Consider the following 27,480-nt stretch of genomic DNA (forward strand, 5'->3'; position numbering starts at 1 on the left):
GACATTCCTGAGTGCACCCCCCCAACACCACCTCATATGTGTGTGCACCTCGACATTACTGAATGCTTGTCTGCCCCCCTATATTAGTGAGTGCATGTCAGTGTGCACCCTCCAACACCACCTCACATATTACACTGTGTACTCACATCACATAATACACTGCCCCCCCACATTACCTCACATATTACACTGTAATGACATATTACACTGTGTACTCACATTACCTCACATATTACACTGCCCCCTCACATTACCTCACATATTACACTGCCCCCTCACATTACCTCACATATTACACTGCCCCCCCACATTACCTCACATATTACACTGCCCCCTCACATTACCTCACATATTACACTGCCCCCCCACATTACCTCACATATTACACTGCCCCCTCACATTACCTCACATATTACACTGCCCCCTCACATTACCTCACATAATACACTGCCCCCCCACATTACCTCACATATTACACTGCCCCCCCACATTACCTCACATATTACACTGCCCCCTCACATTACCTCACATATTACACTGCCCCCTCACATTACCTCACATAGTACACTGCCCCCCACATTACCTCACATATTACACTGTACCCCCACATTACCAAACATATTACACTGCCCCCCACATTACCTCACATATTACACTGTATACCCACATTACCTCACATATTGCACTGCCCCCCACATTACCACACATATTACACTATACCCCCACATTACCTCACATATTAAACTGTACCCCTACATTACCTCACATATTACACTGTATACTCCTATCACCTCACATATTACACTGTACCCTTACATTACCTCACATATTACACTGTATACTCACATCACCTCACATATTACACTGCCCCCCCACATTACCTCACATATTATACTGTACCCCATTACCTCAGATATTACACTGTATACTCACATCACCTCACATATTACACTGTATACTCACATCACCTCACATATTACACTGCCCCCCCCCACATTACCTCACATATTATACTGTACCCCATTACCTCACATATTACACTGTATACTCACATCACCTCACATATTACACTGCCCCCCACATTACCTCACATATACTGAACCCCATTACCTCACATATTACACTGTACCCCCACATTACCTCACATATTACACTCTATACTCACATTACCTCACATATTAGACTGTACCTCCACATTACCTCACATATTACACAGTAACTCCACATTACCTCACATATTACACTGTACCTCCACATTACCTCACATATTACACTCTATACTCACATTACCTCACATATTACACTCTATACTCACATTACCTCACATATTACACTCTATACTCACATTACCTCACATATTACACTGCCCCCCACATTACCTCACATATTACACTCTATACTCACATTACCTCACATATTAGACTGTACCTCCACATTACCTCACATATTACACAGTAACTCCACATTACCTCACATATTACACTGTACCTCCACATTACCTCACATATTACACTCTATACTCACATTACCTCACATATTACACTCTATACTCACATTACCTCACATATTACACTCTATACTCACATTACCTCACATATTACACTGCCCCCCACATTACCTCACATATTACACTCTATACTCACATTACCTCACATATTACACAGTAACTCCACATTACCTCACATATTACACTGTACCTCCACATTACCTCACATATTACACTCTATACTCACATTACCTCACATATTACACTGTACCCCAAAATTAAGACTAGGGTCACACAGCTGTATTTTCTCTCATCTTGGTCCAATTGTGCTAAACATCCTCTGATCAAACTCTGTCATCGGAATGTGGTTCGATTTTTTTTCCACAGACCCATTGACTTGCATGGACGAGTGTGATCAGATTTACGGATGCAAATTGTGCATGCTGCGATTTCTTCCTTGAACAGACTCAATCCGAGGAAAAAATCGGACATGTGCACAACTCCATAGCGGGGACAAGTGCTATCCAATGTTTTCGGATAGATTGGACCGGAAATACAGATATCTGCACTAGCCCCGAGGATTCAGACGGATGTATAAATTGGCCAGTATTCAGACCTCAGGCTATGTGCACTCGTTGCGGATTTTGCTGAGGATCCACAGAGATTTTGACGCTGCGGATCTGCAGCAGTTTTCCATGCGTTGTACAGTACCATGTAAACCTATGGAAAACAAAATCCGCAGTGCACATTGTGCAGAAAAAACTGTGCTTAAACGCTGGATTGTTTATTTCGCAGCATGTCAATTCTTTGTGCGGATTCCGCCTGCTCCAATATAGGAATCCGCAGGTGGAATCTGCACAAAACCGCATTAAACCCACAGGTAAAACGCAGTGCTTTTTACCTTCGGATTTCTCAAAACAGGTGCGGAAAAATGTGCAGAGGTTCCATCTACGTGTGCACATACCCTCAATGTGCGGACTGGCCGGCGGCTCTCCCCACCCCAGCGTGACAGCTTCATGTATTCTTGTGCTTCTGTCACGCCCAGGTGGGGAGAGCCGCCGGCCAGTCCGTACACTGCACTCCGATTTATGGCGTCTGTGTCCCAACTGTCCAGGACACAATTGATGCCGTAGCCATAGGGTAGGTGATCAGTGTGAAATTGGTGGGGGGCAGACACCCATTCATGTGAATTTCACCCGATCGGTGGCTGTGACCCCGACTCATCTCATTTATCGATGACGTAATCTGTGATCTCGTCACTGGAAGCCCCTTTAACCGATAAATATCCCACCCCATCGCCCAGCACATGACGGACAGTTGTCAGGATCCACTGCTACCAGGCCACATAGAGCCCACAAGTGTCGCTTCTGCACAGCTTGGTACTCGGCTCTCCCAAATTTCCGAGTTGCATCTGTCAGATCTCTACCTACTTAGTGACAGTAATGGTGGGTATATTAGTTGTCACCCAGCTTTCTGAGAAACAAATGTGAAAATCTATATAGTTTAATGTGTTCAGTTTCTTCTATGGCAGTGCTCAGAGAAGACATTGCTCTATGGAACAGGTTCTGGCCCTGCGTGACAGGAAGGGGTTAAACAGAACGTCGTTCTGTATAAGAGGATCACGCAGCGTGCGTGCTGACGTCATCCCGGAAGAGGAAGTGTATGAAGTTAGTGGTGGAACGCAGGCGGCGTGCAGGTACTGCTCCGTGTATAGTGCTTGTTGTTGCTGCTGCGGCTCTTGTGGACGGTTGTGTGTGGGGTTTATGGCCGCCATTACCGGAGCCCACTGGATTGGGAGGGATTTTGTTTAGTGCAGCTTAATATAATAATTAATGCTGTGTGTTTGCTTCTTGTATACAAACCATCGGTATGAAATCCAGCTCTGTGTCCTGGTCTCCTTATGTAGGCCTGAACGCTGCCTATGGTCTGCCAAATACAAGCCTACTTCTATTATTAGCAAGTGCTGCTTTCCTGGAGTGTAATGGTGGGGATGGAATAACGAGCACATCCTTAACAAGATGGCAACGTTAGCAATTGGTTGTCCAGATTTACTATCTAGCCCTTTAAAAGGCTTCGGGTATCAGTGGGAATAAGTAACATGGTGTTTTTAGGAGCAGTGTTAATTTATTTCAGGTTGCTGTACAGTTCTGTAATAGTGGATATAAACTACCTTAGATCTATATACTCCATCTTTGATCAACCTAAAAAAACAAACAAACCCCTTGTAAATTGTACAGGTTTTGTCCAGTGTTATGGAGGGTGGTTGGGAATAGCACAAGGAAGCCATTCATTTATTAGTGTCTCATGGAGTCATGGTTTTTGGCACAAGACCTTAGATATATGCATCAAAATCTGTATTTACCACTCTGGGGTTATAAAGTCAGCTTAAAAATAAGTCTTGTATGAAAGAAGATTCAACCCCAACTTTAACACTGGGGGGAAATAATAATCAAAAATATCATGTTAAATGTGCTATCATATGCTGAAGCTCTCTACAGATAACTACAGCCCCCATTGGGGCTCACAATCTAGATTCCCTATCAGTATGCCTTTGGAGTGTGGAAGGAAACCGGAGATTCCTGAGGAAACCCACAAAAACACGGGGAGAACATACAAACTCTTTGCAGATGTTGTCCTTGGTGGGATTGAAACCTGTGCTAACCACTGAGTCAGCATGCTGTGATATTTTTTTTTTTGTTTTCAAATATCAGTTCAGTGACGGTGTGTGAACATGCCTTAAGCTGATCAAACGAGTTTTTTTTTTTTTCCATCCCCTGTTGGACTGGATTTTTTTTTTTATCGTATTCTGTTCCTGGACCATGAAAGTCATGTGTGAAACCAGCCTAAGCATTGTCCCTGAACCTAGAAGAACTTTTATTTTTTTTTTCTCTAGGGGAAAGAGATTAAGTTTGAAATTAAACTGCAGATTTTCCTCTAGACACAACTTTTCAAAAATTGTGAAGATTGGTTTGTACTTTCACGCAATCAAAAGCAAAATGATACATAGTTTTCATAATTCTGTCTTGACTCTTTACCAGGTCTTGCAGCAGAATGCCCAGACATGCAGGTATAACTCTTGGTGTCGCCTCTCTGGTGGGTACTACAGTTGGATGTCTAGTTCTGTGGAAGCTTATCAATCGCCGGAGGCAACAGCTGTGTACTAATGTTGACCACAAAGACTTGTGTACTGCGTTGGCCGCAGAGATCCATGGATCGGATCAGAATGTGCATCAATCTTTAGAAAGAGAACAATCTGTATTTTCTGTGGAAAAACTTCTGCAGGCTCCTATAAAAATAGTCTCTAAGGCTGAAGAATGGGAGGCAGTGTGGCCTTCATTACAGCGAGACCTTGACGAATACCCAGTACTTGGGGTGGACTGCGAGTGGGTATGTTTTCAGATGTTTGGGCTCACCTAGCCTTTCTTGCTACTGTACATCTAAAAGCTTTGATGCTTTCCAAGAATAAAATATTTATCTTCAATTCTCCAGCATCCCGTGAACTTTGACTTGCTTACAAGTTCATTTCTAATAGTGCCTGCTTTGCCCACTTTATATTAGTCATGCAGTATTCCACCACCCCTCTGTAGTAATCTGGCTGCATTTACTGGGCACATGTTATCTATACACATTAGGCCAACTTTGTAGTCGGCGTTGTCATCAGCGATGTCCCTTTTCTTGGCATGTCAGTATGCAGTTTGAAAGGTGCATGCGTAGACAAGGCACATTATTCCAGAAAACTGGAAAAAATGATTTGTGGCCAGATCACAACAGAGGGGATACGTGACTGTTGTAAAGTGAACAGAGAAGGCATGTCTGCAAATGTAAGTAAAGTTAACTGATGTGATGAATGCTGCCCATTTCAAAATGTTACTTTAGCCTTTACTATACCTCCTTTTAAAGGGAATCTGTCAGTTCGACAAACCCTCCTAAGGTGTGTTCTGTTCTTCCCTCCCCAACACTGCCTATGAGTTATCAGCCGAAGGTATTGGCTGTAATGGTGCCATCAGCTGTGCCTGGAGATGGAGAACACAAGTGCCGCTGCAGATGAGACTAAGCTAATTTTTGCTTTACTATGCAGTGAGAGCAGACTGTCAGTCATTACATGTCTCACCCTGGTAACATCGCTTTCATATAAAATGAGCTCTGGAGGCAGGTTTTTTTTTTTTTGGAGATCTATGTCCAGTCCATGGATCCTGAACAACTGATCTAAATACTAGGAAAGTGTCCTTTTATTCATCTTCCATGACCTTGTAGACACCTTAACCCCTTCACGACCAGAGGTATTTTCATTTTTGCGTTTTCATCTTTTGCTCGCCTTCACAGTGCCATAACTATTTTGTATTTTAAACTTTGGTTAATGTGGTCATTTTAGGTCTGTTTTTTTTTTTTTTTCTTAACCTTTTGCATGCTTCAATAGCCTCTACAGGAGACTAGAAGTTGCACTACTTCAATCGCCTCTACACACAGATGATCACATCGCCTGTGTAGCAGAAATACTTGCTATGAGCACCGTGCGGCGCTCATAGTAATCCAGCTATGACAACCCATCGGTGACCCACGATCTTGTGACAGGGTCACCCATGGATTGGTGATATGCAGAAACTGACAGCAGCATTTAACTAGTTAACAGCCGCAAGTGGAGCGCTATTCCACCTGAGTGCTGTTGCAGGCACATGTCAGCTGACATGGCGTAGACTCGGTGCCAGAGCCCGCAACAAACGGGGAGTCTGACATCGGCGTACTGTTACACCCGATGTCGGAAGGGGGTTAAGAGGGTCCATCCTACTGACGGACTCCCTTTTAAAGGATTGTTCCAATTTACATAAATGAGTACTGCCAGGGCTTGTAAATACAAGCAATCTTCTGCTTATTAAAACCTTCAGCCGTTAGAGATATTAAATGCTGTTCGTGCCCAGAAATACTACTTACTTGCAGATATAGGCTTAATTTGAAGGTAAAATGCATTAAAGCAAACCTTTCTGCAGGATTTTGACTGTCAGGTTGGCAGTGTTATACTGATTAAAATGATACCTGGCGTGAAGAAATCAGTCTTGTGGTCTTTGTGTAAGCAGTATTGGAAGTTTTCGTTCTCCTGGGCGGGACTGTAGACAGACTGATTTTCCTGCTCTAAGCCAGAGAAACCAAGAAGAGACCTGCCCACAGGCTGCCCCGAAGCACAAACAGCCTGTCTCTATGATGAGGAACATGTTTGTGCTTCACTGTGGCCTGTGGGCAGGTCTCTCCTTGGTTTCTCTAGCTTGGAGCAGGAAGCTCACTCTGCCTACAGTCCTGGCCCAAAGCATGGGCATCTCATAAGCTGAAAACCTTTAACATTGATTACACAAGAACCACAAGATGGATTTCTTCACCCCAGCAGTGGCTACAGGGCTAAAATTAACCAGTATCCTCCCTGCATCCGCTCACTTCCGAGTCATGGGGGTACAGGGAGTGGTTATGGTGAGCTTGGCTGTACTCCTTGCACACTACTAGGTAACATCTATGTGGAGGGCAGCCTCTCGGTGCTGGCAGTGATCACAGCACACTCAGTCTCACAGTATAGAGACTAGAAGGGAGTTTATTTTCTCAGCAGCTCCAGTAAAATGTTACCTGCAGGTAGTGAAATTGGTCATGTCCTAAAACACCCTTAACACAGTTTATGGCTTGGTGCCTCGGAGACCGACCTCCCCTGCTAGACAGCAGAACGCATGTTCTATTTACAATCCCTATTGCTTCAGGAGAGTGGTAGCAGTAGTGGTCTGTCTAAAACTACAATTGTAAAAGAAAAGTTGGTGAGATATATTAATGACAGTAAATTGTAATAGTGCTGGTTTTTAAAGCACTCTGACAATATCCATCTATGAAGATGAAGCTAATCATACTTTTAAAGGGGGTTATCCAACTTGGCGATCACTTTTCTGCAGGATTGTGTAGCAAAAAATCTTGAATGAGTCTAGTCTGAAAATCCACATGTAAACTGTGGCAGCTCTCTCAGGGCCGTGTGAACTTCAGCTGGATCTCAAATTCTGGTATTCTTGGTGCCTCTTCTGATTACTAGGCCCCCACAAGTGTGTGTGTGTGTGGTGGTTTTTTGTTTGTTTATTTTTGTTTTTTTACCTTAATGTGGACACTGCCTCTAAGATGATTTGCTCAGCTGTAGTAACTGGCTTTGTATGGAAACTCTGTACCACATGAATACGTGGTATGCTTCTTAGGGTACCGTCACACTATAACATTTCGATCGCTACGACGGTACGATTCGTGACGTTCCAGCGATATCGTTACGATATCGCTGTGTCTGACACGCAGCAGCGATCAGGGATCCTGCTGAGAATCGTACGTCGTAGCAGATCGTTTAGAACTTTCTTTCATCGCTGGATCTCCCGCTGTCATCGCTAGATCGGTGTGTGTGTGACACCGATCTAGCGATCTAGCGATGCGATGCGTTCGCTTGTAACCAGGGTAAACATCGGGTAACTAAGCGCAGGACCGCGCTTAGTTACCCGATGTTTACCCTGGTTACAAGCGTTAAACTAAAAAAACAAACAGCACATACTTACATTCTGGTGTCCGTCAGGTCCCTTGCAGTCTGCTTCCCGCACTGTGACTGCCGGCCGTAAAGTGAAAGCAGAGCACAGCGGCTGTGCTTTCACTTTCACTTTACGGCCGGCAGTCACAGTGCGGGAAGCAGAGACTGCAAGGGACCTGACTGACACCAGAATGTAAGTATGTGCTGTTTGTTTTTTTAGTTTAACGCTTGTAACCAGGGTAAACATCGGGTAACTAAGCGCGGTCCTGCGCTTAGTTACCCGATGTTTACCCTGGTTACCCAGGGACCTCGGCATCTTGGTCGCTGGAGAGCGGTCTGTGTGACAGCTCCCCAGCGACCACACTACGATTTACCTACGATCACGGCCAGGTCATATCGCTGGTCGTGATCGTAGGTAAATCGTATAGTGTGACGGTACCCTTAGTTACTAATTGAGATTCATTCAAACGGCCCATTGTGACCCTTCATCTTATCTGTTTATTTTCCAGGTGTCTGTAGATGGGAGAGCAAACCCGATTTCCCTGCTACAGATGGCCTCCCACAGTGGCTTCTGTGTACTGGTCCGTCTGCCTCGCTTGGTCAGCACTAGCTGCAACATTCCCAACACATTAGTGGCTCTTCTGGCGTCTAGTAATGTTCTGAAAGTCGGTGTAGGTTGTTGGGATGATGCCTCCAAATTGATGAATGAGTATGGGCTCTCTGTGAAGGGCATTGTTGACATACGCTATCTTGCAATGAGACATAGGTAGGTATCTTTTACAGACTTGTATTCACTATTGATCCAAGCAATTGTGTAAACTGGGATTAGCGAGTTACATAACTTATTTACACGGTATTAGAATAAAACCATACTTCTCATTCGGTACATGATGCCACAGTAATATAAGGGCAACTTAAAGTTTTATACTAACTCAAGTTTGACTTATCAATTTTAAATGTGGCAAGTATCTTTTTTTTTTTTTTTTTTTTTTTTTTGTTCAGACACAAACTACCATATTTTTCAGATTGAGACACACTGGACCATAAGACACACTTGGGTTTTAGAGGCGGAAACTACAGAATTAGAACTACTACAGTTCTGTACTAATATCCCCAATCCTGGTAGGCATGGTATCCCTCATCCCCCATCCTGGTATACATCGCCCCTTTCAGGAAAAAAAACATAAAAATGGCACAAACCATTCTGCTTACCTTCCCTGTGCTCCCTCACAGCATCCTGTTCTAATGGCAACAGCTGATTTATGCTTATAAGCATCACATGGCAGTGATGTTATGCCCTGCCTACAAGCCAAGGACAGCTGCTGGAATACTTGATGCTCCCCACGCCTGGAGTGTGTGTATGGAGAGCAGTGAATATTCACTGAGCTTCAATAGTGAGCACAGTGTTGGCTGCAGCTTCCTGGCATTCATGTGTGCCAGCTACCAAAGGGAATTAATATATTGAGTATTCATTTCTCTTCAGCAGCAGGTACAGGAGTTGACACCCAACCCCCCCTACATTTTCCTCCACTTTTTGCAGTAAAGAGTGCCTCTTGAGGTACCGTCACATTTGACGCTGCAGCGATATAGACAACGATGCCGATTGCTGCAGCGTCGCTGTTTAGGTCGTTGTGTGGTCACTGGAGAGCTGTCACACAGACAGCTCTCCAGCGACCAACGATGCCGAAGTCCCCGGGTAACCAGGGTAAACACCGGGTTACTAAGCACAGGGCTGCGCTTATTACCCAATGTTTACCCTGGTTACCATTGTAAAAGATAAAAAACAAACCGTACATGCTCACATTCTGGTGTCTGTCACGTTCCTCGGCGTCGGCTTCCCTGCACTGTCAGCGCCAGCTGTAAAGCAGAGAACAGCGGTGACATCACCGCTGTGCTCTGCTTTATGGCCGGCGCTGACAGTCATTGCGGGAAGCTGACGCCAGGGGACGTGACACACTGGAATGTGAGTATGTACTGTTTGTTTGTTTTTTAACTTTTACAATGGTAACCAGGGTAAACATCGGGTTACTAAGCACGGCCCTGCACTTAGTAACCCGATATTTACCCTGGTTACCAGTGAACACATCGCTGGATCGGCGTCACACACGCCGATCCAGCGATATCAGCGACCAAAAAGACTGATCAGTCCCAGCAACAAACTATCTCCCAGCAGGCCTGATCGTTGGTCGCTGTCACGCATAACGATTTCATTAACGATATCGTTGCTACGTCACACAAAGCAACAATATCGTTAACAAAATCGTTGTGTGAAGGTACCTTTAGTCTGAGAAATACAGTATATAATGTAACACTGAAAGATCTTAAAGGGGTTTCCAGACTTGCTGAGTATGTAGTCTGACTGCAGACTTCTGAAGCCTTACAGTTGCCACAGCCTGTCAGGATTTTCTGGTGATGAGTAAGCGTGTGTTTTTAATACTTATGGCCACATTCCTACTAGATGGTCTAGTTGTTATGAGACTGCATGTACGTAAATCATACTTATAGTCAAATGACTGCCCTTCGTCGCCAGAATCAGAATGCTGACAGCTTGTGGGTGCACTCACCGTGAGGATTCAAAAGCCTGCAGTCACATAGTAACTGGACTCTCAAACCAAGCCTGATCCATGCCTCTTAAAAACCTATTCTCACAGAAAGTGAGCCCTTTTAAGTAACAGGTGTCACTGTTGGCAATCTTTCTACACTGTGACAAAACGAAGTTCTGTTTGTTATACCCCTTGAAAAGATATATATTTATATTTTACTAGATGGTTGCCCGATTCTAACGCATCGGGTGTTCTAAAATATGCATGTCCACGTAGTATATTGCCAGCCACATATGTAACAGGTTAAAAAAGGCTTAAATAAAAAATAAACATATACTCACCTTCCGAGGGCGACTTGTAGTCCTGGCGCCTGTGTGCGGTGCACGCGGCAGCTTCCGGTCCCAGGGTTGGATGAGCGCAGGACCTGTGATGACGTCATGGTCACATGACCGTGACATCATGGAAGGTCCTTGTCGCATACAATCCTTGCCACAAAATTTTTTTTTTTTATTTTAACATTAGATCTTTTTACTTTTGAGGCTGCATAGGCAGCATCAATAGTAAAAAAAAAAAAAAGTTGGTCACAGGGTTAATAGCAGCGTTAATGGAGTGCGTTACACTGCGGTCCATTAGCGCTGCCATTAACCCTGTGTAAGCGCTGACTGGAGGGGAGTACGGAGCGGGCACTGACTGCAGGGAGGAAGGAGCGGCCATGTTGCCGCCGGACTGTGCCTGTCGCTGATTGGTCGTGGCAAAACTCCCATTGCCACGACCAATCAGCAACTTGGAATATCCGAGACAGACGGAAGTGACCCTTAGACAATTATATAGTAAAAATTTTTTTTTTTTTTTTTTTTCAGGAGGGACATTTTTCAAAACAGCCTGAGTCTTAAATCTCTGTCTGAAACTATCCTGTGCTATCCTCTGGACAAATCTTTCCAGCTTCGTTGCAGTAACTGGGACGCTGAGGAATTCACACAGGACCAGGTGTTTATATATCCCTTGCATAATACATCTTTGGTTTTTTTTTTTTTTTTTTTTTTTTGTCATCTTGCCTGTTGCCAGAATTGCCATCTAATCTTAGAGCAGTATAATGTAGAGGCAGAGACTGATTCATGTCCCTTACTGGGCTGCATAGGGTAATTTTGACTTCCTGGTGGTAAAACTGATTTTGTCACTAGAGGACTAGTAAACTTGCTGCTGTATAGTTCTCCATATTCATGAGATCGGTATAACCCCACCTCTGATTAGCAGCCTTCTGCCTTTGTACAGTGGCATTCAGAGCACTGCTAGATCTGCAGCAGATAGACCAGTGATTTATTTTTGTTTTTTATGAAAATGATAGCAAGCGGCTCAAAGACATTGCTGTAATCGGGGTCTGTACCTCTTACATTATGTTGCTCCAATGGGGTAGCAAAAACCTGGTGACAGATTCCCTTTAGGCCATGTTCACACAGTGCGTTTTTTACCGCGGAACCGCAGCGGTTTTGCCGCTGCGGTTCCGCAGCTGTTTTCCATGCAGGGTACAGTACACTGTACCCTATGGAAAACAGGACACACTGTGCACATGGTCCGGAAATTGTAAAAAAAAAGACGCGCTGAATAGCTCCCGGAAAAAAGAAGGAGCATGTCAATTCTTCTTCATGAACCGCAGCGGTTCTGCACCCATAGACCTCCATTGTGAGGTCAAAATTGCAGTAAAACCCGCAGATCAAAAATATATCTGCGGGTTTTACTGCGATTTGATGTGCAGAACCGCTGCAGCAGGAAGTGCGGGGGAGCGGGCGGAAGTGCGTGGGCGGAGTGTGGCTGCCCCCCCGTGCTCCGATCCCCCCCCCCCCCCCTGTGCTCCGATGCCCCCCCCCCCGTGCTCCGATGCCCCCCCCCAGTGCTCCGATGCCCCCCCGTGCCCTAATCTCCCCCCCTTATACTTACCCGGCGTCCCGGTGTCCGTCCGGCCGTCTTCTCCCTGGGCGCCGCCATCTTGCAAAATGGCGGGCGCATGCGCAGTGCGCCCGCCGAATCTGCCGGCCGGCAGATTCGCTCCAAAGTGCATTTTGATCACTGAGATAGGTTATATCTCAGTGATCAAAATAAAAAAATAGTAAATGACACCCCCCCACTTTGTCACCCCCATTGGTAGGGACAATAAAAAAAATTAAGAATTTTTTTTTTTTTTTTTTTTTTCACTAAGGTTAGAATAGGGTTAGGGTTAGGGGTAGGGTTAGGTATTTTCAGCCATTTTAGCCCTAAAAAGCTTCCTAGGAAACACAGTAAAAAAAGGATAAAAAAACGCATCAAAAAACGCATCAAAAACGGACAAAAAAAGGACCTGCGTTTTCTGCCAAGAGCTGCAGTTTTTTAAAAAAACTGTCCTGAAAAAAAAAGGATGGAAATCCTGAACGTGTGAACATACCCTTAAGCTTTTCAACAAAGTGCATGTGAGAAACCTTAAGCATCTTAAAACTACAGCTGAGTTGGTCAACTAGGATCCTCTATCATAAATTTTTTTTTTTCTTTCAGGTGTTTTATGCTGCCAGGGATGCCCAGGTTTCTGTAGCCCTTTTCCTACAGCTACTTGGCTTCTTCTCTGATGATCCGACCCCATGGGATTTCATTCTGAGCAAATGCCAAGGGCTGATTGATGTTCCGTTTAAAGGAAAAGGTGTAAATGGAGATATAAACATCATTCCCAGACAGAAGAAGGAAGGTCTTCTAGAACAGTCCAGTACAAATTTTCAGGGCGATCCCCGCAAAAATAAGAAGAAACCTCTGGGAGTGGGATATTCTGTGAGGTATTTCAGTTTGACGTTCACAGAAGAATTTGATGGTTGATAAGTCCTATACTAACCCTTGTATAAGTTTATGTACATGGAGAAAATCTTGTTTGTCCAGATTTGGGGACCTTTCTCCAATGACATAATGTCCATTCCTAGATGCAGACAAGCTCAGTACACCTCTGTTCCTTACTCTGTAACAAGGTGTACTGCTACTGCCATATGACTACTTGTGCATGCACTATTTTGCTGCATGAGAGGCCTCAACTCATGGAGTAAGGCTTGAAAACTGTTGCTCACAAACATCCAGATTTTTGCTATAGGCATGTTTTGGAACACTAAAGCCCAGTTACGTATCCATATGTTGGTTTGGTGTCTAGAATCCCTCTCTACATCCCAATGCCATGTGGCTGATTATTTCCCCAATCTCACATGGTGTTTTTTTTTTTTTTTCCTTTCTCTTCGGCTTCTTTCCTGCCAAGAGATCAGGTTTTGCTGCAGAAAAAAAAATGCTGAGAACACCTGGTGGAGAATTGACCTAAAGAGCTGCATTTGCCCTAAATGCAGCTCTTTAGGTCAATTCTCCTAGATATGCACACATTTGACAAAGCATAAAGTGATGGCCTGTCCTAAAGTTATAATCACTTTAAAACAAATCTTGTTCTCTTAAACAGGTTTTTTCTAAAATTGAAAGTGATTTTAAATTAATATGATATATACAGGTGCTTCTCTCAAACTTAGAATATTATCAGAAACATAATTTATTTCAGTTCTTCAATACAAAAAGTGAGACTTGAAATGCATCCCTGTTTGTAATGACTATACAAGTGTTTATTTCTGTTAATGTTGATGATTATGGCTTACAGCCAATGAAAACCCAAGTTCTCAGTAAATTGGAATAATTACCAAACCTCTGCAAAGGTTTCCTAAAGGTACCTTCACACATAACGATATCGTTGCAACGTCACGCTTTTTGTGACGTAGCAACGATCCCGCTAACTATCTCGTTACGTGTGACAACTATCAGGCCCCTGCTGGGAGGTCGTTGGGGAATGATCAGGACTTTTTTTTTTTTTTTTTTTGGTCGCTGATCACCCGCTGTCATCACTGGATCAGCGTGCGTGACGGCGATCCAGCGATGTGTTCACTTGTAACCAGGGTAAATATCGGATTACTAAGCGCAGGGCCGCGCTTAGTAACCCGATATTTACCCTGGTTACCATTGTAAAATTAAAAAAAAAAAACCACTACATACTCACATTCTGATGTCTGTCACGTCCCCCGCCGTCAGCTTCCCTGCACTGACTGTCAGCACCGGCCGTAAAACAGAGCACAGCGGTGACGTCACCGCTGTGCTCTGGCTCTGCTTTACAGCCGGCGCTGAGTCAGTGCGGGAAGCTGACGGCGGGGGACATGACAGACATCAGAATGTGAGTATGTAGTGTGTGTTTTTTTGTTTTTTTGTTTTTTTTTAACTTTTACAATGGTAACCAGGGTAAATATCGGGTTACTAAGCGCGGCCCTGAACTTAGTAACCCGATGTTTACCCTGGTTACCCAGGGACTTCGGCATCGTTGAAGACAGTTTCAACGATGCCGAAGTCGTTCCCCTGATCGTTGGTTGTTTGAGAGAGCTGTCTGTGTGACAGCTCCCCAACGACTTACCAACGATCACGGCCAGGTCGTATCGCTGGTCGTGATCGTTGGTAAGTCATTTAGTGTAACGGTACCTTAAGCATTTAAAAAGGTTCTTTAATCTGTTTCAGAACCGTCCCCAATCATGGGGAAGACTGCTGACTTGACAGATGTCCAGAAGGCAGTCATTGACACACTCCACAAGGAGGGTAAGCCATAAGAGTTCATTGCTAAAGAAGCTGGCTGTTCAGAGTGCTGTATCCAAGCATATTAATGGAAAGTTGAGTGGAAGGAAAATGTGTGGTAGAAAAAGGCGCACAAGCAACCGAGAACCACTTTCTGGAAAGGATTAAGAAAAGGCCATTCAAAAATTTGAGGGTGATTTACAAGGAGTGGACTGCTGGTATAGTCATAGCTTCAAGAGCCACCACACACAGACGAATCCAGGACATGGGCTACAATTGTCACATTCCTTTTGTCAAGCCACTCATGACCAATAGACAACACCAGATGTCTTACTTGGTCCACGGAGAAGAACTGTACTGCTGCTCAGTGGTCCAAGGTGGTTTTTTCAGATGAAAGTAAACTTTGCTTTTCATTTGGAAATCGAGGTCCCAGAGTCTGGAGGAAGAGTGGAGAGGCCACAATCCAAGCTGCTTGAGGTCTAGTGAAGTTTCCACAATCGGTGATGGTTTGGGGAGCCATGTCATCTGCTGGTGTAGGTCCACCGTGTCTTATCAAGACCAAAGCCAGCACAGCAGTCTACCAGGAAATTTTGACCACTTCATACTTCCCTCTGCCGACAAACTTTTTGGAGATATAAATTTATTTCTCCAGCAGGACTTGGCACCTGTTCACGCTGCCAAAAGTGCCAACACTTACTTTTTTTTTTTTTAAACTATCACTGTGCTTGATTGGCCAGCGAACTTGCCTGACCTTAACCTCATAGAGAATCTATGGGGTATTGTCAAGAGGAAGATGAGACACCAGACCCAACAATGCAGACGAGCTGAAGGCTGTTATCAAAGTAACCTGGGCTTCCATAACACCTCAGCAGTGCCACAGGCTGATCGCCTCCATGCCACACCACATTGATGCAGTAATTTGTGCAAAAGGAGCCCCGACCAAGTAATGACTGCATTTACTGAACATACATTTCAGTAGGCCAACATCTGATTTTAAAATCATTTTTCAAGCTGGTGTTATAAAGTATTATAATTTCCTGAGCTAGTGACTTTTGGGTTTTCATTGGCTGTAAGCCATAATCAACATTAACAGAAATAAACATTAGAAATGGATCACTGTTTGTAATGACTCTATATAATGAATTTCACTTTTTGTATTGAACTGAAATTTACTCTTTGATATACTAATTTTGTGAGAAGCACCTGTACATGTAAAACCTATTTTTGCTTCTTTCAAATAACCATTTTTTTTGTCCCTGCAGGAAGTCGCCGCTGTATGACAACTGTTTCCTGCATGCTCCCGATGGGCAGCCCCTGTGTACTTGTGATAGGAAGAAGGCCCAGTGGTATCTTGACAAAGGCATTGGAGGTCTGTGTGCTTTCAAGAGTGAGAAATGTATTGCTCCATCTTGACTTTGTTTCCTAACTGTGTTCTATGTTCCTAGACTTGATCAGCAGTGACCCGTTTGTGGTGAGACTACGCTTTGAACCTTCTGGCCGGCCAGAGTCAAGTGTGGACTACTACCTAAATGTGAAGGAAAATATTTGTGTGGTTTGTGGGAAAAAGGAATCCTATATACGGTAGGTGTCTGTGATCGGTCTCCTTTGTATCATGCACAGTGATGGCATTCGCATACTGCGTGAATTTAGCTATCCTGTTTGTGTTTATGCTGAAGTCAATATGACTTGTGGATCATAGACCCATGATTCATCACTCTTCACACCAGTCTTGATGAGGTGGCATGCTAAAGGGGGAAAATGCTCCTGATTCATTAAAGGATGCAAGTTGGTAGTAGTGTAAGGCCGGCGTCACAATTGCGAGTTTTACGGACGTAAGAGCGCAGAAACTACGTCCGTAAAACTCGCAAAAAATACGGCACAATTATTCTCTATGCCCCTGCTCCTATCTGCCGTATCTTACTGATCAGTATTATACGGCTTTCTACGGCCGTAGAAAATCGCAGCATGCTGCGTTTGTCACCGTATTGCGCAAATAAAATGCCAATGAAAGTCTATGGAAGCCCCAAAAATACGGATTCCACACGGACCAGCAGTGTGACTTGCGAGAAATACGCAGCGCTGTTACAGAGAAAAGCCGGTAATTCAGCGCGGTGTACAGTAAAATCACACTGACAGCTTACAGTAGAATAAATATGTACACATAGAATAGGTATATACAGTTAGGTCCATATATATTTGGACAGACAACATTTTTCTAATTTTGGTTATAGACATTACCACAATGAATTTTGAACAAAACAATTCAGATGCAATTGAAGTTCAGACTTTCAGCTTTTATTTGAGGGTATCCACATTTAAAATTGGATGAAGGGTTTAGGAGTTTCAGCTCCTTAACATGTGCCACCCTGTTTTTAAAGGGACCAAAAGTAATGGGACAGATTCAATAACTTGAAATAAAATGTTTATTTTTAGTACTTGGTTGAAAAACCTTTGTTGGCAATGACTGCCTAAAGTCGTGAACTCATGGACATGACCAGACGCTGTTTCCTCCTTTTTTGAAGCTTTGCCAGGCCTTCACTGTGGTGGTTTTCAGTTGCTGTTTGTTTGTGGGCCTTTCTGTCTGAAGTTTAGTCTTTAACAAGTGAAATGCATGCTCAATTGGGTTGAGATCAGGTGACTGACTTGGCCATTCAAGAATATTCCACTTCTTTGCTTTAATAAACTCCTGGGTTGCTTTGGCTTTATGTTTTGGGTCATTGTCCATCTGTAGTATGAAACGACAACCAATCAGTTTGGCTGGATCTGAACACACAGTATGTCTCTGAATACCTCAGAATTCATTCGGCTCCTTCTGTCCTGTGTCACATCATCAATAATCACTAGTGACCCAGTGCCACTGGCAGCCATGCATGCCCAAGCCATCACACTACCTCCGCCGTGTTTTACAGATGATGTGGTATGCTTTAGATCATGAGCTGTACCAAGCCTTCGCCATACTTTTCTCTTTCCATCATTCTGGTAGAGGTTGATGTTGGTTTCATCTGTCCAAAGAATGTTCTTCCAGAACTGCGCTGGCTTTTTTAGATGTTTTTTAGCAAAGTCCAGTCTAGCCTTTTTATTCTTGATGCTTATGAGTGGCTTGCACCGTGCAGTGAACCCTCTGTATTTACTTTCATGCAGTCTTCTCTTTGTGGTAGATTTGGTTATTGATACGCCTACCTCCTGGAGAGTGTTGTTCACTTGGTTGGCTGTTGTGAAGGAGTTTCTCTTCACCATGGAGATTATTCTGCGATCATCCACCACTGTTGTCTTCCGTGGGCGCCCAGGTCTTTTTGCATTGAGTTCACCAGTGCTTTCTTTCTTTCTCAGGATGTACCAAACTGTAGATTTTGCCACTCCTAATATTGCAGCAATTTCTCGGATGAGTTTTTTCTGTTTTCGCAGCTTAAGGATGGCTTGTTTCACCTGCATGGAGAGCTCCTTTGGCCACATGTTTACTTCACAGCAAAACCTTCCAAATGCAAGCACCACACCTCAAATCAACTCCAGGCATGTTATCTGCTTAATTTAGAATGACATAACGAAGGGATTGCCCACACCTGTCCATGAAATAGCCTTGGAGTCAATTGTCCAATAACTTTTGGCCCCTTTAAAAACAGGGTGGCACATGTTAAGGAGCTGAAACTCCTAAACCCTTCATCCAATTTTAATGTGGATACCCTCAAATGAAAGCTGAAAGTCTGAACTTCAACTGCATCTGAATTGTTTTGCTTAAAATTCATTGTGGTAATGTCTATAACCAAAATTAGAAAAATGTTGTCTCTGTCCAAATATATATGGACCTAACTGTATGTATGTGTATGTATGTATGTATGTGTATATATATATATATATATATATATATATATATATATATATTTATATATATATATATATATATATTAATTATTCTTACTTCATACAGCCACGATATAGCAAAAAGCCGGTAATTCAATTACCGGCTTTTGCTTTCTCCTTCCTAAAACCCGACATGATATGAGACATGGCTTACATACAGTAAACCATCTCATATCACCATATTTTTTTTTTTTTTTTTTTTGCATAATCCACACTACTAATGTTAGTAGTGTATCTGCAAAATTTGGCCGTTCTAGCTCTTAAAATAAAGGGTTAAATGGCAGAAGAAAGTTCCCACGATCTAGGAACAACCAGCAGAGGGCGCCTCACCGCAAATGAAGCTAAATATAGATCATTGACCTATATTTAGCTTCATTCCACAGGATTTTGCAGCAAGGAGCAGCCTGCATTAGCGGAACTCCTTGCTGCAAACTGTTTTAACCCCTTCAGAAGGATTTACATCGTTGGACTTTACAGATCTGCGGAAGGTAAGTATATTGTTGGTTTATTATGTTTTTTCTTTCACAGAACGATGGTCTTCAGTGATTGGATTGGGCGTTAAATAAAATATTACAACAACCTTTGTTTTTCATTAAAATAATTTTTAATAATGTAAGGTTTTTTTTAACCCTTTCATTCAATTGGATTAATAATGGATAGGTGTTATAATTGACGCCTCTCCATTATTAATTAGGCTTAATGTCACCTTACAATAGCAAGGTGGCATTAACCCTTCATTACCCCATATCCCACGGCCACTCTCTTCCCATTCCCGTGTAGCGAAGTGCCAGAATAGGCGCATCTTCCAGATGTGCCTGTTCTGGGGTGGCTGGGGACAGATGTTTTTAGCCAGGGGGGGCCAATAACCATGGACCCTCTCCAGGCTATTAATATCTGCCCTCAGTCACTGGCTTTACTACTCTGGCGGAGAAAATTGTGCGGGAGCCCATGCCAATTTTTTTTCCTGCCATTTAACCCTTTATTTTAAGAGCTAGAACGGCCAAATTTTGCATATACACACTACTAACATTAGTAGTGTGGATTATGGAAAAAAAGGTGATATGAGATGGTTTACTGTATGTAGACCATGTCTCATATGTCGGGTTTTAGGAAGGAGAAAGCAAAAGCCGGTAATTGAATTACTGGCTTTTTGCTATCTCGCGCTGTATGAAGGAAATGTATAGTATATATGTTTGTTTGTTTTTTTAACACATGGATCCCTTGTATAGCCGTATGTCGGTTTGGCAAGCCTGCAATAAAAACACGCAGTACGGCTGCCATACGGATTACATACGGAGGATGCCATGCGCAAAAAACGGTGACACACCCTGCCTACGGAGGAGCTACAGACCACTTTTTTCGGGACTTTTCAGCGTATTACGGCTGTCATATACGGACCGTATTTGCATACGCGGAGTGTGACGCCGGCCTAAGGATTGCCACTGCTTGTCATGAAGTTGACAAGGGCATGCTGCCTTGCCCCACTTCCAGCCACTTTGTGAGCTGTGCACAAGGCATGGGAGCACGATAAGTCACAAAAGTTTAGCAAAATGTCATTTTGTGACTCTTCAAAGTTTGTTACAGCAGAATTCAGAGGTGTAAAAGCTTGATTCTACCTAGTGTGTGTGTGTGTGTGTGTGTGTACAGCAGTGCCATTAGTAGTCGGTGCATAAAAATACAAATGTTACTGTGGAAGTGATAGATTCTTTTGAAATCCAGCAGTTCATGTATATTTTTATTTGAATCTGAACCTCACTCTAATTTCCTGTGTAGGAAAAATATTGTACCTCATGAGTACAGACGCCACTTTCCTATTCAGATGAAGGACCATAATTCTCACGATGTCTTGCTGCTTTGCACAGCTTGCCATGCTGTGTCCAACTATCACGACAACAACTTAAAACAACAACTAGCCATCGAGTTCTCTGCACCAATTGGCTGTGAAGAGGGGGTGCGCATGTTGGAGGATCCTGTAAGGCGGCAGGTGCGTTCAGCAGCAAGAGCCATTCTCCATGCAACTAATCTACCAGAGACCCGCAGACAGCAGCTGCTGGCTGAGATCAGAGCATTTTACTCCATCAATATAGTTACTGAGGAGACCTTACGGGAAGCTGCAAACCTGGAGACCAGGTGAGGACCGCAACAAGTTGCATGACTCGATTATTGGTGTGTGTGACAAGTCCAGTGAGGTTTTGTGTGTTTTTTTTTTTTTTGTTTTTTTTTTGTTTTTTGGGTACATCTAGCAGTGAAAAGCACATGTATTACACATACCTTTTATGGTAAATCATTATGGTTCTTTTGCTATTGGATTGTCTTTGAAGACCTGGTTCTTGCTGCTATAAATGCTCATCGTCTGCAATGCAGAGCTGAGTCATAATTTACCCTTCCACATAAATGTAACATCTGTCACTTCCACCTTCAGTCTTCTGGCTTTGAAATCTGTAGAGGCTGGAAAATAAAATGCCGTACTGCTGTTTTAAGGAAAATTATAATTTCAGCTTCTGTCTAGGATTGGGTTTAATGTTCAGAGATATATATATAATATATTTAACTATGGGATAAGTCATTGTACCCATGTAAACAATGTCATGCATCCTTCTCCTGAATGAGGCTTCAGCCATACTTTTAAAGCCATTTATGCTCCCCATTGCCACTTTAGCCTCAAATTTACTATCTACTGGGCTATGGGGTGAATTCTTAATCAATGTAAAACTTGAACAGTCTCTAAATTGAACCATGGATGTCTGTATAGCACTCTAAATATAGTTGATTTTTTTTTTTTAAATGCACTTATTTAGCAAACTCTTGCTAAAGTGTGTGCTTTTTATAGTCCGGAGGTAGCCTCTTGTGATTGCGGAGAACAGACACCACATCCTTCCTGATCACCGAGGGAACTCCTCTCCTCCTGCCCCACACTGATCTATGTGATCGGTGCCGAGCAGGAGAGGGAGGTACTGGGAATGAACAGAGGCTGCAGGAGCTGAGCAGCTGAAGGACCTTCCCACTGGGTAATTCAAGGACGTTTAAAGCAATGTTCCTGTTAAGTTGACCTGAAAGGTCCTTAAATAATGTGGAAAGTCCTTAAATTTGAGTTCACTGCTTCCTTATTCTACATTACTACATTAAAATTGGTGGTGATCCCTCCACGTTACTGTCTAAAATTTTAATTTGTTTTTCCTATTTTCTGCTCTCTAAACCTGTGGTTCATGTTAAGGTACAACTTGGTCAAAATCTGTCTACCCTTAACTATTCTTAAATTCTATCTTTAGAATCTTCAATGAGACCTATACACCACATGGACTGAAAGTGGTGCAGTGCTTTGCAAGGGGAGGCCTGACATCCCTAATGGGATTGGAGAGACGCTGGCGTCAACACTTCCTGGACAGGATGAAACCCAAATTTCTTCCAAAGCAGTGGGCTGTTGATCATAATCATAGTAAACTGATCAAGAAGTATGGCGCAGATCTGCCGGTTCAGCTCGGATAAAGAGCCTACTCTGGACAGTTGATATTGTATGGGCTGTGCAACCCGAACGCTGGACATGGCCAGCATAATGTGCTGAAGTGACAGCCATGCTCTACAATGCTAGAAGTGATTTGTCGTTAACATTTCCTAATTTTGAAACTGCGAATCCCACCTTTGCTGGGTAAATGATTTTTTTAAAAATAGAAAAAAAAAGCCTTTTTTGGCTCTTAAACATGAAAAAAAAAAAAATACTGAAGCAAAAGAACTGAAGAAAAGCAAACCTCATTTTTACCTTGGTGCTAGCATCCAGCTAGCATATGGAGTGGTAAGCTAATCTTGCGCCCTAAAGAAAATTAATCCTATTAATTGTTTGATGTATCAGCCGACTATTTTATGCAGCATATACTTTCTGGCTTCTGTTTTTCTTGGACTGACTATGTTAGTTGATTGTTTAAAACTGGTGCCGTGAACGAGCATTAATATTTGTCTGTCGCTCAAAATAAAATGTGACAGGTTGACAATCTGGTTGCATTGGGTGATATTGAATGCTGGTTCTGCGCTAGAATTAAATCCATGAAGCCATCTAGATTCTATAGGTTTTGTGCCCCATTATGCATTGGCCCGTATAATGGCCAGTGCAGTCATTTTAATGACTTTTTGATCCTGGGCACTTCCGTTAAATGTTGGCTGAAGACATCATGCTTTTAATTGTGATGCCTTATTTATTTTTTTTTCTTTGGTTTAGGTTCTTTAAAGTTGATTTATGTTCTCTACTCCTGTGAGTGCCATACTGTTCAGCGATGAACAGGGTTTCCTGTTTTATGTGCATTAATTTCCTTATTTATTTAATTCTCCCATGTGACTTATTTATTACTAGTGTGGAGAAATCTGATTTTTCTTAAAGCCATGTAATGGAAGAGCATAAAGTATTTAATATTAGCTGCTCGTCCAATTGTCTGTTTTTTTTTTTTTTTTTTCTTTTATATATATATTTATTTATGTATGTATGCCATGTGCAGTACTGTTTATAATCCATTTATCTGAATCCATGGGAATGGGAGCTCTGTGGCAGCCACTTCTCCTGAATGTTGTGGACTCCACTCTGCTTTCACTTAAAGGGAAGGACTTGGGTCCTCTGTTATCGCTGCAACTGGTAAGCAGTGACTTTTATAAGCACTTCTGTCAGAGCAATGATACAACACCCCTTCCCCTACCCCCAATCCAGTGCGATTTACATAGGGCTGCATAAACCTGACAGAACACCCTCATCAAATGCATGGGTTCAGGAGTAGAGTTCGGACCATATGCAGCAGTAATGGGAGCCAATGTGTCATCAGTGCAACCTACTGAATGCCGCACAATAAAGGCTTCGTAACTACGAGTATTTGGGTTTTTGCGATTGGGTTATCAGCATTTCTTTTTTTTTTTTCTGTTTTAAATACAGCTGCTTTGTTTGCTTCTTGGTATTTGGCTTGGGCAGAACCTTTTTTGACAGTCTCTGTATCGTTTTACATCTGTATTTCGCTGTGGAACACAAAAGGTTTTTTTTGTTCGTGTTTTTTTTTTTTTTTTTTTTTTATATTGTAACTTATGGATTTCCTGCATGTGCTACAGTAACATGTGAAAAATCTGCACCGAAAACTAGGCTAACCTGCAAGAGAAATTGTTGTGGATTTCAAACATCTACTGCAGGTCAGTTTACACTGTTCTATAGTATATCTGTGTATTGTTCTTGTGGTCAAGTAATTACTGATATAAATCTCCAAAGTGGCAGCTAAAAACTGATTGTCAAATTCACAACTCCACTCATTGCATAACTTAAGTTGCATCTCAACTTGTCTACGCAGACCAAATGCCCAATTCCTCAAAGCATTTAACATCAAAATTCTGGCGGAAGAAAAAAATTATAACATATTGGCGCAAGTCGAAGCTACACTAAAACGTTTTTTTTTTTTTTTTAACTGCTGGGAATAAAATGGTGTGAACTCTTCATGACAAATGGCTGCTTTCACTACTCCACAAATCTTACTCCAGAAGGGACTGTGGTAATGTTTTGTGATGAGCTGCCTGCCATGTATTGGAAGCTCCTGGTTCATTAAGGGGCCTGAGCCTCCTAATGAATAAAGAACATTGTGCTCCACTCCATCCCCGAAATGATTACCACTGTTGATGATGAATTGAGGGCCAAATCTGGTCTTTACTTTAACCAAACATTTAATTATTTTCAGGTTTATTGCTGAAGGCAAACAAAAAATGAATGTGTCGTGTTTTTTTTTTTTTTTTTTACACAGCTAACATTAATCTAAACAATAGTTCTCCATTGCGTTATGCCCTTTAATAAAAGGAATCTATCACTTTGATACCCTGCAGATGGATCATGCTAAGTGTTAAAAGTTGCCTGGTGCCTATACTGAGAACACAGCTGCTGGGAGAAAATGAAACTTCATTCCTCCTGGAAGCTGCCCATTCGTCAGGTGTGCTGGCGCTATTAGTTCCCACTGCAGTCTGGCAGTCAGTGCTTGAGCATGCCTTTAGCTGCCACTCGCCATACTGTGAGCAATGATGGTAGCTGAACCAGCACACCCATATGACAGTCTGTGGCTTCCAGGGGAGGTATAAAGTGCATTTTCTCATGGTAGCCATGCTTTGAGTGCTATGGCCAGACACCTAATGCTAATAACCTTTTATATCAAGCCCCCTTACAATGTTGTAAAAGTATTTCATTGCCGAGTGTTGTATAAAAATGTTTGCAGGGGCTTGACCTTGAGGCTGTGCTTGACACTTTTTTTTTGTAAATGTTTGTTTTCCCTATAGTATGACAATTTTTGCACAATAAAATAAAGTGGAACTTCTCCTTACTGTCTGTCAGGAATAGTCTGGGATTTTTGGGTCTCCCATCACTCTATACTCGGCTGGTTCCTGACTTAAAATGTGAGGCTAGAAGTTGTATTCAGTTAGTAGCTGAGACACGATCACCTGGCTGCACCAACTTCCACTTGAATTTGTTTTTATAATGCCAAAACTAGCAGTTTGATCGCTGGCATTGTAGATTCGTCTGGAGCAGGGTCGTGCAAATGTATTCTCTCATCCCTGCTATCCAATTGTGGCTATAAGAAATGGGGATGCAATGCTACATCACCAATGATCCTGTTTTTCCATGCCCACTAGATCACAACCCAACCATCCGTGTGGCAAAAAGGAAAACAAAGGATGTATTGCAACTCTTCTGTGTTGATTGTCAAGATATTTTTTTTTTTAATAAAAAAAAAAAAAAATTGTTTGAAAGGTGTTGCCTTCTATTAATTTGCATTGGATGTAATAACACTTATATGAAGTTATTTTTTTTACCTGGAGCAGGAATACATCCCTTATGGCATTTCTTAGTACCAGAAAACATGTATCTTGGTTCTTATCATAAGTGAATATACTCGTTACTCGAGATTTCCCAAGCACGCTCAGATGTCCTCCGAGTATTTTTTTTTTTTTTAGTGCTCGGAGATTTCGTTTTCCTCAGCTGAATGATTTACATCTCTTAGCCAGCTTGATTACATGTGGGGATTCCCTAGCAACCAGGCAACCCCCACATGTACGTATGCTGGCTAACAAATGTAAATCATTCAGCTGTGGTGATGAAAACTAAATCTCTGAGGTCACCCGAGCATGCTTGGGGAGATCTTAAGTAACAAGATTATTCACTAGTTCTTAAACGTCGTCGCCGAGTCGTCATCTCTGAATGATCCAATGCTGTCCTAAATGTCTAATGATGATAAATATAATCCACCTGTGTGTAATCAAGTCTCTACAGCTGAGGTGGGACAATCAGTCGTACACTGCAAAATCTGGCCTTTATGGAAGAGTGGCAAAAAAGCCATTTCTCAAAAATATCCATAAAAAGTGTAGTTTAAAGTTTTCAACAAGCCTCCTGGGAGACACACCAAACATGTGGAAGAAGGTGCTCTGGTCAGATGAAACCAAAATCGAACTTTTTGGCAACAATGCCAAACGATATGTTTGGCCTAAAGGCAACACAGCTCATCACCCTGAACACACCATCCCCCACTGTCAAACATGGTGGTGGCAGCATCATGGTTTGGGCCTGCTTTTCTTCAGCAGGGACAGGGAAGATGGTTAAAATTGATGGGAAGATGGATGGAGCCAAATACAGGACCATTCTTGAAGAAAACCTGTTGGAGTCTGAAAAAGACCTGAGACTGGGACGGAGATTTGTCCAACAAGACAATGATCTCAAACATAAAGCAAAATCTACAATGGAATGGTTCACAAATAGACGTATCCAGGTGTTAGAATGGCCAAGTCAAAGTCCAGACCTCAATCCAATCGAGAATCTGTGGAAAGAGCTGAAAACTGCTGTTCACAAACGATCTCCATCAAAGCTGTTTGTCAAGAAAAAATGGGCAAGAATTTCAGTCTCTCGATGTACAAAACTGATAGAGACACCCCAAGCGACTTGCAACTGTAATCGCAGCAAAAGGTGGCGCAACAAAGTATTAAGTTAAACGGACCGAATAATATTGCACGCCCCACTTTTAAGTTTTTGAATTTCCACAAAAATTTTAAATAACCAATAAATTTCATTCAACTTCACAATTGTGTTCCACTTGTTGTTGATTCTTCACCAAAAATTTACACACACAGACACACACCCGTTCAAAATTTAGGGTCACTTAGAAATTTCCTTATTTTTTAAAGAAAAGCAGTTTTTTCCAATGAAGCTAACATTAACCCCTTCCCAACCTTTGATGCCACGCAGGCGTCATGAAAGTCGGTGCCAATCCGACCTGTGACGCCTATGTGGTGTCCTGGAGGGATCGCGTCCCTGCAGATCGGATGAAAGGGTTAACTCCAATTTCACCCGATCTGCAGGGACAGGGGGAGTGGTACTTTAGCCCAGGGGGGTCACTCCCCCAAACCCCCCCCCCCCCCCCCCCCCCCCCCCCCCCCCGTGGCTACGATCGCTCTGATTGTCAGTTTCACTTTCAACAGCC

General features: G+C 42.7%; 1 protein-coding gene across 2 annotated transcripts; it reads left to right on the forward strand.

Annotated features, from left to right (window-relative positions):
• The first annotated feature begins 3,132 nt into the window (after positions 1-3,132).
• On the forward strand, positions 3,133-23,413 carry EXD2 (exonuclease 3'-5' domain containing 2). 2 transcript variants are annotated; one of them, XM_069732308.1, is made up of 9 exons: positions 3,133-3,182; positions 4,525-4,873; positions 8,522-8,778; positions 11,416-11,542; positions 13,079-13,350; positions 16,414-16,520; positions 16,597-16,732; positions 20,783-21,139; positions 22,279-23,413. In XM_069732308.1, exons 2-9 carry the CDS (start codon positions 4,538-4,540, stop codon positions 22,493-22,495), a joined length of 1,809 nt encoding a protein of 602 aa, XP_069588409.1. In that variant the 5' UTR covers positions 3,133-3,182; positions 4,525-4,537; the 3' UTR covers positions 22,496-23,413. The 2 variants fall into 2 exon arrangements, with proteins under 2 accessions (XP_069588409.1, XP_069588414.1); XM_069732313.1 differs by having other exon boundaries at positions 3,141-3,182; positions 4,525-4,579.
• The last annotated feature ends 4,067 nt before the right edge of the window (positions 23,414-27,480 follow it).

Source organism: Ranitomeya imitator, chromosome 1, assembly GCF_032444005.1.
Source record: "Ranitomeya imitator isolate aRanImi1 chromosome 1, aRanImi1.pri, whole genome shotgun sequence".
Classification (NCBI taxonomy): Eukaryota; Metazoa; Chordata; class Amphibia; order Anura; family Dendrobatidae; genus Ranitomeya; species Ranitomeya imitator.

Bases quoted from the DNA above. Each gene is read 5' to 3' on its own strand.
- EXD2 (XM_069732308.1), top strand. From the start codon at position 4,538: ATGCCCAGACATGCAGGTATAACTCTTGGTGTCGCCTCTCTGGTGGGT. The intron at 4,874-8,521 runs GTATGTTTTCAG...TTTATTTTCCAG, and splicing joins TTGGGGTGGACTGCGAGTGG to GTGTCTGTAGATGGGAGAGC. The intron at 8,779-11,415 runs GTAGGTATCTTT...TTTTTTTTTCAG, and splicing joins TATCTTGCAATGAGACATAG to GAGGGACATTTTTCAAAACA.